The sequence below is a fragment of the Scleropages formosus genome, chromosome 21 (assembly GCF_900964775.1).
Source record: "Scleropages formosus chromosome 21, fSclFor1.1, whole genome shotgun sequence".
Taxonomy (NCBI): domain Eukaryota; kingdom Metazoa; phylum Chordata; class Actinopteri; order Osteoglossiformes; family Osteoglossidae; genus Scleropages; species Scleropages formosus.
This window is the reverse complement of record NC_041826.1, coordinates 14,439,690-14,454,876: the sequence shown is the minus strand read 5'-3', so window position 1 is coordinate 14,454,876 and position 15,187 is coordinate 14,439,690. Positions and strand designations below refer to the sequence as shown.

The window sequence follows — 15,187 nt, the reverse complement described above, 5'->3', positions numbered from 1 at the left end:
AGGACATGGAAGTGTTACTCAGCATGTGCCAGTTTAGTGACCATTAGATCCGACATCCATCCCGACTCTGCCAAAGCTCCCTAAAGCCATTTAATTTGCTGCTTCAGGATTAAAGCCAGCAATTTAAGCCAATGGAAAGCAAGACACTGTCCAGTGGATGGGGGACGTCGCCAGTCCAATATAAAAGACCTGTCTGTCCTCATTCTTCTTCATATATGCACTTCGTCTGTCTGCACGTTTCCGTGAGCCTCGCAGTAGAATAGTGAGGTCAGCAGGGGCGTAGACTGCCCGTATCCCACTTTTAGCCTTCGCTCACTTGCTTACTCTCCAGACAAGCCTTCAGGATGGGTAACGCCGCCGGATCCACAGTGGATGATATGCAGGCAATGGAGATGCACCAGTGGTATAAGAAATTCATGATGGAGTGCCCGTCGGGACAGCTCATGTTGCACGAGTTCAAGCATTTCTTCGGCCTCCAGGGCCTGGACCCTGAAGCTAACGCTTACATTGAGGAGATGTTCAGCACCTTCGACATGAACCAGGTAGGATAGACTTTAGTACACATGACCGAAACTCAAGTGAAGTGGAGAGAATCCGTTTTTTTCTATTGCTGTGCAGAAAAATTGACAACCTTCAGCTGTCACAGTGTGATAACTGGCATTTTAAAAAAAATACCCTGGTCTTCAATTGCCCTGTTCTTGAACTGAAGGTGTGCCTTTGTGGAACAGGAAGGTAAAGCACTTGCTGTTATTTTACGGAAGAGAGCTCGACGACAGCTTCGATCGAGGGGGTCAGGTGCTGGGGCAGACAGGGCTGGGGGGTGGTTAGCAGGGCCAGCAGAAACAGCAGAAAGTGAGGTGTAGATGTTATAAGATTTTTATGATTGTGTTGTCAGTTTTCAGAGGACAGGGTTCATAGAGTTGGCGCATTTTGTCTCTTGCAGAAACCCCAGAACTTTATAAGGGAGTGAGTAAAACTCCACCAGACAAGCCATGGAACAAGGCTAGACTCATTTTAAGATTTAGTTTCAAATCCATTTGACCATAGCCAAAATAGATTATTCTAGGTCTTAAAACCCAATCAAGCTTTCAAGCTTTTAAAGACACCTCTTTTGTCTTTGTATTAATGGGGAATGGCTGGAAAAAATTTCCGTATTCAAAAAATATAAATCAGCATATAATCATAACAATGCTGTTAACTGAACAATAAATTATTATTTCTGTCTGATGGCCCCATAGGAAATGGAAACATGATTTCTGTCTAAAATCTAAATAGTAACGGTATTCAGCAAAGCACTTAATAACCGCAGTACAACAGATATAAACAGTAAGACTATGAAAATGGGTCAGGAATAAACAGTGCACGACTGATACTGAAGTCAGTTTCACCACTAAGGAAAAGCAACCACTGAAGCATCTTCCAAGAAAGGGGCAAAGGCTGGTCTGGAATAAATGGTTTTTGAACGGACTATTAGACCTCTTTTCTAATAGGAAGGCTTAGGCAGTCCTACTGGGTAATTAACGTCATGGGACATCCTGGCTAAAAGGGACAGCTGGCAACCCTACAACATGCGTCATGGTATATGTACACTAATAGGGTTTAGTGGGAAACCCTACTGGAAACATGGCTTTACGGCACTTCCCTGCTAGTGCACGATACTTGGCAGTCCTACAGGATACCTGACATTTCTGTCCTGCAGGTGATCAATGGCATGCTGCCGGGTCTTTGACTTTGCTGCCCTTCTCAGCATGGTGCAGTTTACATTTCTAATCCCAGCCTGTCTATATCCCTTTTATCTTCATTAAATTAAGTAGTATCAAGTGACTTAGAGTTCTAACTCCTAACTTCTGACTAGACCACGGCTATTTTGTATGTTGTTTTCAAAACAGATTTACACGTTTTCAGATTAGCAGAACTTAACGGACAACTACTGAGGGTGTTTTTGAAAGTACCAAATATATTGACAATTTCATCACAGATTATTTGATCAGGTTTAAATTTAAACTGGGTACTTAAAAGTAATTCCAAAAAAAAAAAAAACCCAGACTGTATCAGCTATTATGATATATATTTAGTATGAATATTCAACCTCAGTCTTTTTTGCCCCTACTGTATGAAGACTGAGTTACAGCTATATTCAGGACTCCTTAACAAGCATCAATAATTTTGCAACAGAAATTGGACCTTGATAATTTTGAAGGCTGAGAATACTTGTCCCTCTTGATATTGGCCTGCCAGGATGGTATGCTCTTCCCTGATTTGATAATGTGTGTGGACCTCTCAGGATGGCTATGTGGACTTCATGGAATATGTGGCAGCCCTGAGCCTCGTGATGCGGGGCCAGATGGAACACAAGCTACGTTGGTACTTCAAGTTATATGACGTGGATGGCAACGGCTGCATCGACCGGAACGAGCTGCTCAACATCATCAAGGTATAGAGAGGGAGATCCTCATTTAAAATCACCAGTCATCACTGCATTTACAATCATCTGTCTTACCTCAGCTGGTGTTCAAAGTACAAATCAGTTTCAGTGACATACTTTGTTTATATGCACACACACACACACACACACACACACACACACACACACACACACACACACACACACACACACACACACACACACACACACACACCTTCTGAACCGCTTGTCCCATACGGGGTCACGGGGAACCGGAGCCTACCCGGCAACACGGGGCGTAAGGCCAGAGGGGGAGGGGACACACCCAGGACGGGACGCCAGTCCGTCACAAGGCACCCCAAGTGGGACTCGAACCCCAGACCCACCGGAGAGCAGGACTGCGGTCCAACCCACTGCGCCACCGCACCCCTCCTGTTTATATGCATTTTATACAAAAATTAGTCAATAAGGGTTTACATGAAACACTCCTCTGCATGACCCAAAGAGGATGGCTAGGTTTATTTTAAGCTTGAACGTTTAAAACTCCATTTGACATCCAACATGGATTTTTGCTGCTTAACATGTTTTTCAAGTCAGAGGACTGAAAAATTTTGCAAAATAAAAATAGGTCTTAAAAAAAACAGTTGCAGAAAAAGTTCACATTTATAGAAGAGAAACTTAACAAAGGAGTAACAAAAATTTGCATTTTCTGTTCTGTGTGCCTCACTGCAATTTTTTTTTTCTAAATGTGAAATTATCAAATGGAGATACCACATAGAAACACATTTTCAGAACCGCAAGTCCTATACAGGGTCACGGAGCCTACCCGGTAACACAGGGCATAAGGCCGGAGGGGGAGGGGACACACCCAGGACAGGACACCAGTCCATTGCAAGGCACCCCAAGCAGGACTCGAACCCCAGACCCACCGGAAAAGAGGATTGTGGTCCAACCCACTGCGCCACTGCGCCACCACACCCCTGGCACATATAAACATTTCGGTTTATTTATTTTATTTCATTGAAACTGGAAACTTTTCCTACTTACTAAGACTATTTAAATCAGAGGTGAGAAAAGAATAGAAGGACATTCCATGTAAAATATAAGCAAGAAACTTCAGCTATGGCAGTTCCTGACTAATAGGGAAAGTTGTCACACCTGATCAATGGTGAAGAACTTCATAACTTGTGCCATGAAGTGCCTTAGTTGATATAGCTAATTAGCAGTTGTTTTAGATGTATTGAAATGTGGGACATCACAGCCGACAGGAACAATTGGAAAATCCTTCTGGAAACACTGCATTATGGGATGTTCCACCTTGTGTACAACACTTGGCAGTCCTACAGGATGCTTTGCATTTCTGACCTCCTGACAGGAGAGACGCTTGCAGGGATGATTGCTGGCATGCCACCGTGTCCTTGACATTTGTTGTCCTTCTCAGCATGGCACCGTTTAAAGTGATAATCCCAGTCTGCCTAAATCCTATTATCTTTATTAAATTAAAGACTCTAAATAGGTCTGAACTTCTGACTTGTGAAACCATGGTCTTTTTGGCTGTTGTTTTAAACACAAAACACATAATAATAATAATAATAATAATAATAATAATAATAATAATAATAATAATAATAATGTATTAAGTCATTGTGTAATTATGGAATTAGTATAATAATTATTACTATTATTATTTTCACTGTATAAATCTGTCTGAATAAGAAACATATCAATAAAAGCAGGAACTGCTTCACCACTTTCTTTGCTGCAGCTGATCTCTAGCTAGTCTACAAATGAGTAAATGAATGCATGCAGGAAGGTGTTCCATAGAAGACACAAATGCTAAACTGTGAAAAGCTCTAAGAAAAGACCTCGGCTCAATCTTGAAGGACGCAGGCACATGTTGCTGCATTCTCAAAGCAGTCTTTGATCTTTTTTGGGAAGACAACTGAAATCTGCTTTTTCGCCTTAATCCTATGAAAGAAAAGACATAGTCTCTAGATCATAAAAAGAGCTTTTCAAGCATTACTTATGTACCACATATCAAAAGCAATACTTGTGGAGTTTTTGGATTTTTGACATTAAGTGATCTTATTCTGGTAGGTAAACTTTGCTTTCCAGCATGTATTGCGATGTACTGCTATCTCATTGATAACAATTTTTTGATGTCTATATATTTCTATCTCTCAGTTAATAAAGTTCCTGATAGAACAGTCTTCGCATTACAGATATCCAAATGGCATCATGTGATTACATTTACAAAGAAAACGAATTAAAAAATCAGAAAAGCAAAAAAATAATAAAATGAAGCCATGTTGAACTCCATATTAGATCTTAAATTTAAATATTAAAAGATTAAATTGTACGTACAGTTTGAAATATTGAAAAAAAATGTGAACAAATTCTTAATGGATACAATATCTTTCTTATATTGTCAGATACCTTTGTACCTTTTTAAACTAATGCACATATACAGTATTTTTCTTACAGAGCTCTCAGGCATTATTCACCAGTGGTGTAACTGCTGTCCTCTGAGCAGTACTTTGAATAACATGCATGACTGATTATTGCAAAGCTTGACCTTACAATAACACCTGTTTTTGACTCTCACTGAACACCGCTCTCTATATGAAAAGTAATGCCTTGAAATAAATGTACATGTTTACACTAATCTTAAAACTGTTCTACCATGTTGGCGGATTATTAGGCATCTGCTTGGTACATATTAGTCACTCAGGAGGTCAGTTATCTACACAACTTCACACAATGAGCTTCTCTGCTAGAGTCCTCTACATACAAGGTAGAATATGTGGTCTTTACCCTCAAGTTCAGGACCTGAATTTTTTGCATTGTTTGCTGGCTTGCTTTGCTTTGAAAATACTCTCCTGCCTCTTTAACTCAGGCCAGTGCTACAGAGGACCCTCAAATTTTGCTTTCATGACGCCTCTTTCTCTCTCTCTCTCCTGCAGGCCATCCGAGCGATCAAAGGCACAGAATCTAAAGAGGTCTCTGCAGAGGAGTTCACCAACCGTGTGTTTGACAAGATTGATGTCAACGCGGACGGTAGGAAGCTCTCGGTTTCTCAGAGCCTTTTCTTTATTCCTACCCTAGCAAGAAGGCCTTCCCGCATCAATAAGCTCAGCTCTCTCTGGTCCATCCAAGGTAGCTGCTCATCTACAGGCATTTTCTGTTGGCATGTTATAGAGGTACATATCAGCAGCGCTTATATCTTACAGTGTCCTGGCGGAGCACAAAATCGATTGGTGTATACAAAATTATGTTTGATCATAACTTTGGGAACTGTATTGCTGTGTTGGCATGCAGAGCTGTTGCGAGTGACCTGACCTGTTGTTCTTGTTCCTCTTCTATCCACTAGGGGAGCTGTCCCTGGAAGAGTTTGTGGCAGGTGCTCGCAATGATAAGGAGTTTATGGAGGTGATGATGAAGAGCCTGGATCTCAAGCATGTTGTGGCCATGATCCATAGTCGGCGGCGCAGCATTTAGACCTTGCCCATGGACTATGAAGCTCTGCCCCCTCTGCCTATACATTTACATGGTTGTCCTTGCATGTGCAGTTCTTGCCCATCCCAACCAGATGCATTTTTCTTGTCCATTAGTCACGGATCTCTGAGCCCTCAGTTTTCTTGTTTGGCAAATTGTGTTTTGGTATCCAGGACCATATAGGCAGGGTTAAAAGAGAGCAAAGATTCACTTTCCAATATGCTTTTTATCATCTATATCCTCAAAGTGTTGTTCTGGATCTCTTGGAGGGCACATTTATGTAATTTTAAGAAAGGCATGAAAAAGGTATCATGAAAATGTTCATTTCTTCCAGTGCAACTTACCTCTAGTTTATATGTTTTCAAGAAAGCTGAAAATATTTTTTATATCTTTTATAAGTTGGACCAATGTAATTAGTAAGTAAGGCTCATACAAAGTATACTGTGTCACAAGAATAAAGATTTTCCGGTGTTTGGGGTGGCTGCTCTGCCAGCCATTGACAAAACCACTTGAAAAAGAAATTTGAAAACCACTTGCTGCTCTGTTCACAAAAATCTTTCAAAGTCAACACATGATTTCTGAAAATTTTATGCGATGAAAGCAATTTGCAAACTCAGCAAAATAAACCAAATCCTGTGTTGTTACGCAGACCAAGACACATGTTTTTGCAGCATGTTTCTGGGTAAATTGTTCACTGGTTACTTATCGGCCCACAAGAGAAACTATAGATTTTTTCCAAAGCTTCATTGGTTAATGTAGATTCACTAATCAATACAAACAGCTGTGGCGTCCAGTGATTCTCTGGGGAACGCTGCAGTCAACCTGTATCTTCAGCCTAAATTGCAGCTGAACCAGTGCCTTTTCTTAGTACTCCTTCTTTGTACAATAGATACGGTAGCTGAAGGTAAAATAACACTACATAGAGTTCATTGGAAGTGGCTTTGGAGAAAAGCGTCCGCTAAATAAATGTAACGTAATGTAATATAATGTAAAATCTACAAATGTAAGGAATGTTAATGCATAGAATTCACCAACATCTCAAAATTTTGGAATCTGTATTACTTACAGTAGGTATATATATAGATATCATTGTTTTTTGCAAGTGTAACATCAGTGTATTCCCTTTTTTCTTTGTTCTTCATTTTTACCTGGCAAAAGGTTTCATGCTGAAACTGATTTAGCTTCTGAAAATTCCTTAGGTACCACAGGAAATGATGTTCACATGCTCAGTAGTATTTTCTAGTGCTCGCTTTGGAGACCAGGTGTCCAGCCCTAGCAAAAGCAACTTGGACATATACATATGGACACATGGCTGGTTAGAGAGGTTTGGACAGTACTTTATTTCCCTTTAATAAGGCTGCTGGGTGGTCCCATGGCGGCTATACATACCAATACAGGAGATTGCTATAAGGAACTTACACCGAGGAGCAGGAATCCATTACACACAGACCGCAAAACAACACCGACAGGCAGACCCCACCTCCAGGAATCCCAATTTATAAAAGAGATGGGGGGACAGACTTGAGGGGCACAGCGGGTGGAGGTCAGGCAATGTAGTCAAAGAAACTGACTCCACTGCTAATAACTTAATACTGGAAAATAACACAGATTTCACACACAGTGCATATTAAATAGGTCACGTGGAGAACTTTATACCATAAATATCTGTATTTTGGGATTTAACATATTAAAAAAAAAGAAATAAAAATCATTCAGTCAATTTTGTTTTTTTTTTTTGCATTTTTTTTTCTTAATTTTTTTGTGCTTCTTTCTTCCTTTTGTCTCAAAGTCCAGGATGCTTCAGTCGCCAACCGATCGTTTGGATTGACAAAAAAAAAAAAGAAAAACTCAGTTTAAAGAACTAACAAGCAAATGAAGCGGACGCCACAGTCAAATTGTCACAATAAGAATCCACAGACACATAAAAACAGCAAGAACACGGAACTCAGAGCCTCTTTTCACCCATCACCTTCACCGTCCGGACTGTCCTCCCGGCTCAGCGAGGAAGGCCAAGCCTTCCCAGCGGAGAGCTCAGTTCCACTCCACCGTTCCCTTCTCTTGGGCGAATCGTGTATATATACTTCACAGTGTGGTACAGGAGGATTTGGGGTGGAAGGCAGGATAGTTTTGAAGTTATAACAGTAAGAATACCAAGAACAACAATGATGATAAAACCCAAAAAAGTTCGCGGAAAGTAAACAAATTGGCCACTTTGTTGCATTGCCTTTCCCGCTACCATCTTCCCTGCGAAGGCCATGATCGGCGACAGCTTAGATTCCCCACACTTCTGCTTGAATGGCCAGCGAGTCTGTCAGAAAGGAGTGGGACAGTCTAAGGCTGACTGGAGTCTGTTGATGGATGGGACTTAGCAGGGCAACATGTCATCAGGGCAAAGGGGGCAAGGAGGGTTTATGTGTGATTGGCAGGTCACGGGGCGAACCCCTGCATGGTCTTTAGACGTGCTGTCGCAGTGCTCGCCTCTTCCTGCTGTAGTAGTGGCGTAGGCCGGACTGTCGCGAAAAGTTCATCATGTAGTTTTGTTTGCGGGTGCTGCAGGGAAAAAGGGAGAATGAGGGAGGAGAAGAGGAGGGAATGTGATTAACGATCAAATGGAGCCCATCATCAGAGACCAGTAAGACAAAGCCGTTCCGCCCCAAAACCTCAAACACTCAATCGCTCAAGGGCCTTCTCCCAACATTATTTACAGATAGGCCCAGTGTTGCTGCTCCATACTTTGAAAGACAGTCAGCTTATGAAACGGTTTGATAACAATAAACGCCACCATCAATCTGGAATCTGCATATGATCTCCAGTATGTGGGACAGAATCTGTACTCCTGAAAAGATGCCAATGAAGCAAACACCCAATGTTTAGTTTAATAATACAGACTTCCCTCAGATAACAGGAGTGGTTCATTCCCAAAAATCTCCTCATGAAGTGAATGCTTGTTAGAACTTTTCATTACTATTAATTCAGTGCAGTACCATTAAATATATAATTTGTTCGTGAGCTACAGAAGATTCACCCTTTTTCCAGCAAACATGTAAAATTCCTACCTATCTTTTAGACATGGAGAAAATCTCATTCAAAACAAAGCCCAGAATATCAGAATTTTTCTGAACACCTATAAAACCAGGTTTAAGATCCATATTTTGGAGCCATATGTTGCCAAAATTGCTGATACATAACACATACACATGGCCCTTTTCCCTTTCATTATTTATCTTACTACTAATTTTTACTTAATTAATTTTACTACTTTTTTTCTATTATCCTGTCCTTCTTTGGTGGCACGGTGGTGGAGAGTATGACTCAAAACTCCTGGGCCATGAGATCGAAACCTCATCAATCACTGTGGAATTTGCGTGTTCTCTCTCTATTTGTATGGGTTCCCTCTGGATGGAACACTTTCCTCCCATGGTCCAAAGACATGTTTTTCAGGTGAACTGGTGACTTCAGCCTGTACTTAATGTATGTATGTGTGAATGAATGAGTGTACATGGCATTTTGTTCAGAATGAATTCTGCCTGACACCTTATGTTTGAGGAATAGGTTCCAGACCAGCAAGAACCTGCACCGGATAAGTGGTATTAACAATGGATAGTTTCGGCTGCTGTCTTCTTGTTGCAATTTTTTAAAAGCTGGAATTTATTGCAAATTGTCTTAGAGTTGTAACCCATATTACTTTCTCACTACAAAGCACATTGGGAAGCTGCACGTATACACACACACACTTTCTGAACCGCTTGTCCCATACAGGGTCGCGGGGAACCGGAGCCTAACCCGGCAACTGAGGGCGTAAGGCCGGAGGGGGAGGGGACACAACCAGGACGGACGGCAGCTCATCACAAGGCACCCCAAGCGGGACTTGAACTCCAGACCCACCGGAGAGCAGGACCCGGTCCAACCCACTGCGCCACCGCGCCCCCTTGCGCTGCACATATATTTATAAAAAAAAATATATAACAATAAAAACAACACCTAATAAGGCAATTCTTGTATTGTAATTACTGTAATCACTTGTAACATTCATAGCTTTTCGCTACTGAGTAAAATAAATGTTTTCTGAGATAAAAGAATTGTAAATCAAATTAAGGACATTTGTAATGATGTTGCCTTTCAAGAGAATTCTACACATTTTATCTCATTACATTTACATTACATTATATTTACATATTCAGCAGACACTTTTCTCCAAGGCAACTTCCAATGAACTCTATGTAGTGTTATCTGCCCACACACCTTGTTCACCAAGGTGACTCACACTGCTAGCTAGATACACTACAATGGGTCACTCATTCATACATCAGTGGAACACACTCTCTCTGCCACTCACACACTATGGGTGAACCTGAACAGCATGTCTTTGGAGTCATTACGTTGAGCTTTCCTTGGCCTGTTCAACTTGTAGCACTTTTTTCTTTTATGTTTCATTTCTATATAACTAATAAAGAGTCACAAGATCTCTTAGTTGCTCGTGAGCTGACGTGTGGCAGCAAGACAACTAAGATGTGCAGCAGAGGCCACACCTTGCATGGGGATGGGCTGCTCGTCTTGTGGCGCTTGACGTCATGAAAGGAAATATTCTGAACAGAAATAATTGACCTTCTAAGGCATTTCCCACAGGTGTGAGATGAGTGTGTTCCTCAGTGAGTGAGTCCTAAGAGACTGATTTCCTAACTTGGAAATCTTGTAAAAGGTATCTGTTATATGAGGGAAATTTGTATTACATGAAACCAGAACCCTGCAAGTGTCATCCCATACTATTTGTGACAAGTACTTAAATATCCATTGAGATTAGTTTATTTATCTTGTCATTTTCATCTCATTTTTATTTTCACTATAAATCATGTAATTCAGACGTGCAGTTCCAGTGATACAGTGGGTTCTCTCACAAGCAAGATATCTGAGGCTTTGCATGGCACTGCTGTTTGAGTGTTTGACGTCCTGAGAAAAACTTCTGGGAACGCAGAACCGCAGGGAAAAGTGACAACAGATTGGAACAAAAAAGAGAAATTAAAAAACAGCTATGAAAGTTGCTCTTGCTTAGCCTGTCAGTGCCTCTTCCATCCAGCAGGGCGGTGCCAGTGAGCCAGGAGAGCAGCCAGTGCAGGCGGGGGACTCTGCAAAGCAGGGGAAGGGGTGGTGGAAGGACAGAGGACTGGCAGCAGGTGGGCTGTGCACTTGTCCCCCAACATGATGAGAGAAAGACACAAGCAGGGTCCAGTGTACATGCTCAGGGTTAGGCACAGGCAGAAGCGATGCATAAAGATGTGGGATAGTATGGAGGTGAGCAGGCAAATAAGAAAGCAGATTCTCAGAAGGAGAGGCAGCACTCAAAAGAAGCATGGTTATATATTTGAGATGTATATGAGATTTTAAGATGAAGAGCTCAGGACAAATTCATGTCTCCAGGAGCCCACAGTTTGGTTTGATTTGAGATTCGTCTTGAGAATCCTTCTGATTCCAGAGCGCTGATGTGCTCCAGCACTCTGCACCTTGCACATTATATATGTATAAATGTTAATTTTACCTGCCACAGCCTTCCCATCCTACGCCTGAATGTACTTCCTCGCCTAACACTGTGAAACAATAAATTTGCAAAAGGAGAAAGGTTTCTGACCAAAGTCGTCATGATGCCACAGGATCAGCCAGATTTCTGAACCTGCTGCAGTTTGCCTTTTTTTTTTTTTTCTTTTTTTTTTTTTTTTTTTTTAGAGTTTTTAACAGTTGTCTGGATTGGTGGCTGCACTCAAACAATAACATACTTGGAAGATTCGTAGTGATCCCTGAGGAAGCGCAAATCAAAATCAGATCTCCACTGGTGGTCAATGCCTAGACTGTGACATATACACCTGATGTATGAGATTTTCCTCTACTGATGGGATCTTTGGTTCAAATACAGACTCAATGCTTTAGCCCTCATTAAGGACACTAAATGACTTGGATATCTATACATCAATTAATATGTGATGCACTACTTCCAAAATGAAAAGGACTCTGCATCTTAGAGGATTCTTATTTCTGACTAGGAACAACCACACCCATGAATGTATCTGCCACCAAACTTTCCAGGGGCACCTCCCAGAAAGTTAGGGTTAAGGACCTGTCTCTCAATCGTCACTGTGGGCAACATGCAATTAGGGAGGTAGGAGGATCGGAGTGGTTTAGGAGAGACCTGGGGGAGAAGAAGGTGAAGGCCAGCAGGAAGTGGGAAATGAGAGGCTGGGGGCTTGGCTGCATTGCGGAGGAGGCGGGGACTTACCTGACTCTACAGCCATGCCACAGGGAGCAGAATACAGAAGAGAGCAGAGATTAGAGTGCGAGAGGGGAGGGTCAAGAGAGGTGGGATGGGGCAGCTGCCACGCAGGAAAGTTTTTGGGGACAGGATATCTGGCCTGGGGAGGCAGGAGCAGGCAGTTGTGATCATACAGGGGTATGACCATATAGTGAAAGACAAAGACAAAGGGAAGCCGTAAGTTATAGAAACAAATTGAAAAATCATCATAGAAGACGGTGGAAATGGTTAGAGGGGATACAGGGAGCCAACGACGGGGAGGTATTAGACATTTACATTAAATGGTGCGATGTAACCATGGAAACATGGAGCAAAAAGTGATGGGAAAGAATAAATGATGGTAGGGGTAGGATAAAAATGAACAAAAGGATAAAAAAATTAAAAAGAAAAAAGAAAAAGAAAGAGCTTATTGAGGATCGCTACAATATTGTCCAACAGATGCTGTCGTCAGCAGTGAGAGAGAAAGCAATGTAGTTCAGACTTCCAGCAGGGCATGCTGCGAACGGCTGACCGCCTTTAGACCACAGGTAGCACTTTGTTGGGTTTATCGTTCTTGTCAGCATTAATTAGGATCAGTCCAAGACGCACTTGGACTGGCTATGATCCTCCTGGCAGCCTGATTTCCACTCTCCACGGATACCAGACAGAGATGAGCCAGGGGAGCAGAAGGCAGAGAGCACGGCAGGAAGGATTACCAGAAACAGAGCCACTGTGCAGTATTTGCGTACGTGTTGCTAAGCAACATCTGAGCAAGCAGACAGAACAACCAGCGATCCAGGAAACTGGCTCGAGGATCCCCCACCGCCCTGTTCTTCCCGAAATACCGTGCAGTTCGCCACGCACGGAGAAATGAACTGAGTAAGAGTGAGCCGGATGTCAAGTATTTGCATGCGGTAAAGCAGAGCAGAAACGTGTGTGTCAGTGTCATTAACAAGAGTGCTACCCCTAGATCTGCTTATGGAAGCATTGCTAATGACCTGGAGGGGGTTGACACAGCTTGCTGCTTGACAAGTTAGGAGGTACTGCCCTGGTTCAGTTCATTTATCCTCCTCCTTCCTTCTGAAAACACAGGTAAAAAATCCCTTTTCAAATTCGTGGTATGGATCTGCGGACTCCACAGGTTACACTGCATATTGTGTGAAAGACTGACATAGGGGCTGGTGACCGTGACAATTACAGAATGGGTGCTGTGTTAACCAGGTGGGTGTGGAGTGCAATACTCACAGGACGACTTCAACGTGATCCAGCGCCCACTGGTCATGGCCAGCACCGTCATGGCGAGGCTGCCACCATCGCAGTTCCACCCCTTTAACTCTGGCCTCCCTGGGGGTGAGATGTAAGAAACGTTCTAGAACTTTCTAAGTACACAGTTACACTCATATTGATCCCCAGGAAAGACCTTCACACCTTTTCCTTAGCATTTTTATGGCACTGTCTGCTAGAGTCGATGTACAGGTGCATGACGGTGCAGCATGTAGTGCTGGTGTTCCACGGTGGGGTGTAGTGTATACAGGGTTTGACTTGGGTTCGCTGAGAGCGAAGCATGTTTTCCCCATGTTCATGTGGGTTTCCTCTGTGTTCTTTGGGTTTCTCCCACAGTCCAAAAAACTTGTTTCATGTAAATTGCTGACTCAAAATTCCCCTTTGGATGTGTATGCGTGCATGAATGAGGGGATATAATTGGCCTGCAGTTGGCTGGAATCCCATCCAGGGTGAAGTCTGCTTCACACACCATACTTCTGGGACACCTTCTAGGCTGCTGTGATCCTTCACTAGCCAAACAGTTATTGATGATAAAGCAAAGAATGTGTATTGCACTTAAAGTGCGTTTTCATGACTGTAGTATTAACACACCGTGAGATAGCAGGGAGCTCAAGGCTTAAAGACACAAAAGGACTTTGACCTAAATTGACCGGAAGGTTACCAGTTCAAGTCCCATGTGGTATCCTTTTGCAATAGCCCGGTTCAGTTATCCATCTGTCTATGTTCATTAACCGCTGGTCCTGGTCAGGATCACGGGGGTCTGGAACCTATCACGGAATCACCAGGTGCAAGGCCAGGGGATACACCCTGGATAGGATACCAGTCCATCACAGGGTCCTGGTTCAATTAAGTTATTATTATTATTATTCCATTGGGGGGGGGGGCGCGGGGGTGCGGTGGCGCAGTGGGTTGGACCGGGTCCTGCTCTCTGATGGGTCTGGGGTTCGAGTCCTGCTTGGGGTGCCTTGTGACGGACTGGCATCCCGTACTGGGTGTGTCCCCTCTCACTCCAGCCTTACGCCCTGAGTTGCCAGGTTAGGCTCCGGCTCCCTGCGACTCCGTATGGGACAAGCGGTTCAGAAAAGTGTGTGTGTATTATTCCATTAAAAACACCCAGCCGCACAGATGGGTGACACCATACTTTGGAGTTTTATACACACACACACACACCATCTGAAACCACTTGTCCCATGCAGGGTCACGGTGATCCGGAGCCTAACCCGACAGCACAGGGCACAAGGCTGGAGGGGGAGGGGACACACCCAGGACGGGACACCAGTCCGTCACGAGGCACCTCAAACGGGACTCGAACCCCAGACCCACCAGAAAGCAGGACCCACCCCAACCTGCTGCACCACCGCACCCCCATTGGAGTTTTCTAGTTTTAATAAATTTGCAAAAATTTACAAAATCCTGTTTTTGCTTTGAATGTATCCTGTTCTGTTTGCATCATGGGGCATTAAGTGTAGATTGATGAGGGGAAAAATGAATTTAAACGATTTTAGCATTAGGCTGCAACATAAAAATACGGAAAAAGCGAAAGGGTCCGAACACTCTATGAATGCACTGTATATCTGTGATTCCACTTAGAATGATGCAGCGAAGATGAGCACGTAAAATTTGTTTTTGGAACGGCTGGTATTTCAGTTGAAACATAAGAAATCAGCGTTGCAGCAGTTCACACCTATGCTGGTCACTGCTCATTGACTTCTGTAAGACCATACAGT

General features: G+C 42.9%; 2 protein-coding genes across 2 annotated transcripts in view; one reads left to right on the top strand and one right to left on the bottom strand.

Annotated features, from left to right (window-relative positions):
- The first annotated feature begins 344 nt into the window (after positions 1-344).
- LOC108918727 (guanylyl cyclase-activating protein 1-like) lies at positions 345-5,902 on the top strand. The gene is made up of 4 exons (XM_018726214.1): positions 345-542; positions 2,285-2,434; positions 5,368-5,461; positions 5,775-5,902. The coding sequence occupies exons 1-4, from the start codon at positions 345-347 to the stop codon at positions 5,900-5,902; spliced, it is 570 nt and encodes a 189-aa protein (XP_018581730.1).
- A 1,330-nt stretch (positions 5,903-7,232) lies between these two features.
- Positions 7,233-15,187, bottom strand: part of LOC108918695 (reelin-like) — a 92,699-nt gene continuing 84,744 nt past the window's right edge. Inside the window, exons 62-64 of the mRNA XM_029247494.1 lie at positions 13,422-13,520; positions 12,165-12,170; positions 7,233-8,449 (exon numbers count right to left, since the gene is read on the bottom strand). Coding sequence (XP_029103327.1) covers positions 8,353-8,449; positions 12,165-12,170; positions 13,422-13,520 — 202 coding nt within the window. The 3' untranslated portion in view covers positions 7,233-8,352. The remainder of the gene's footprint in view (positions 8,450-12,164; positions 12,171-13,421; positions 13,521-15,187) is intronic.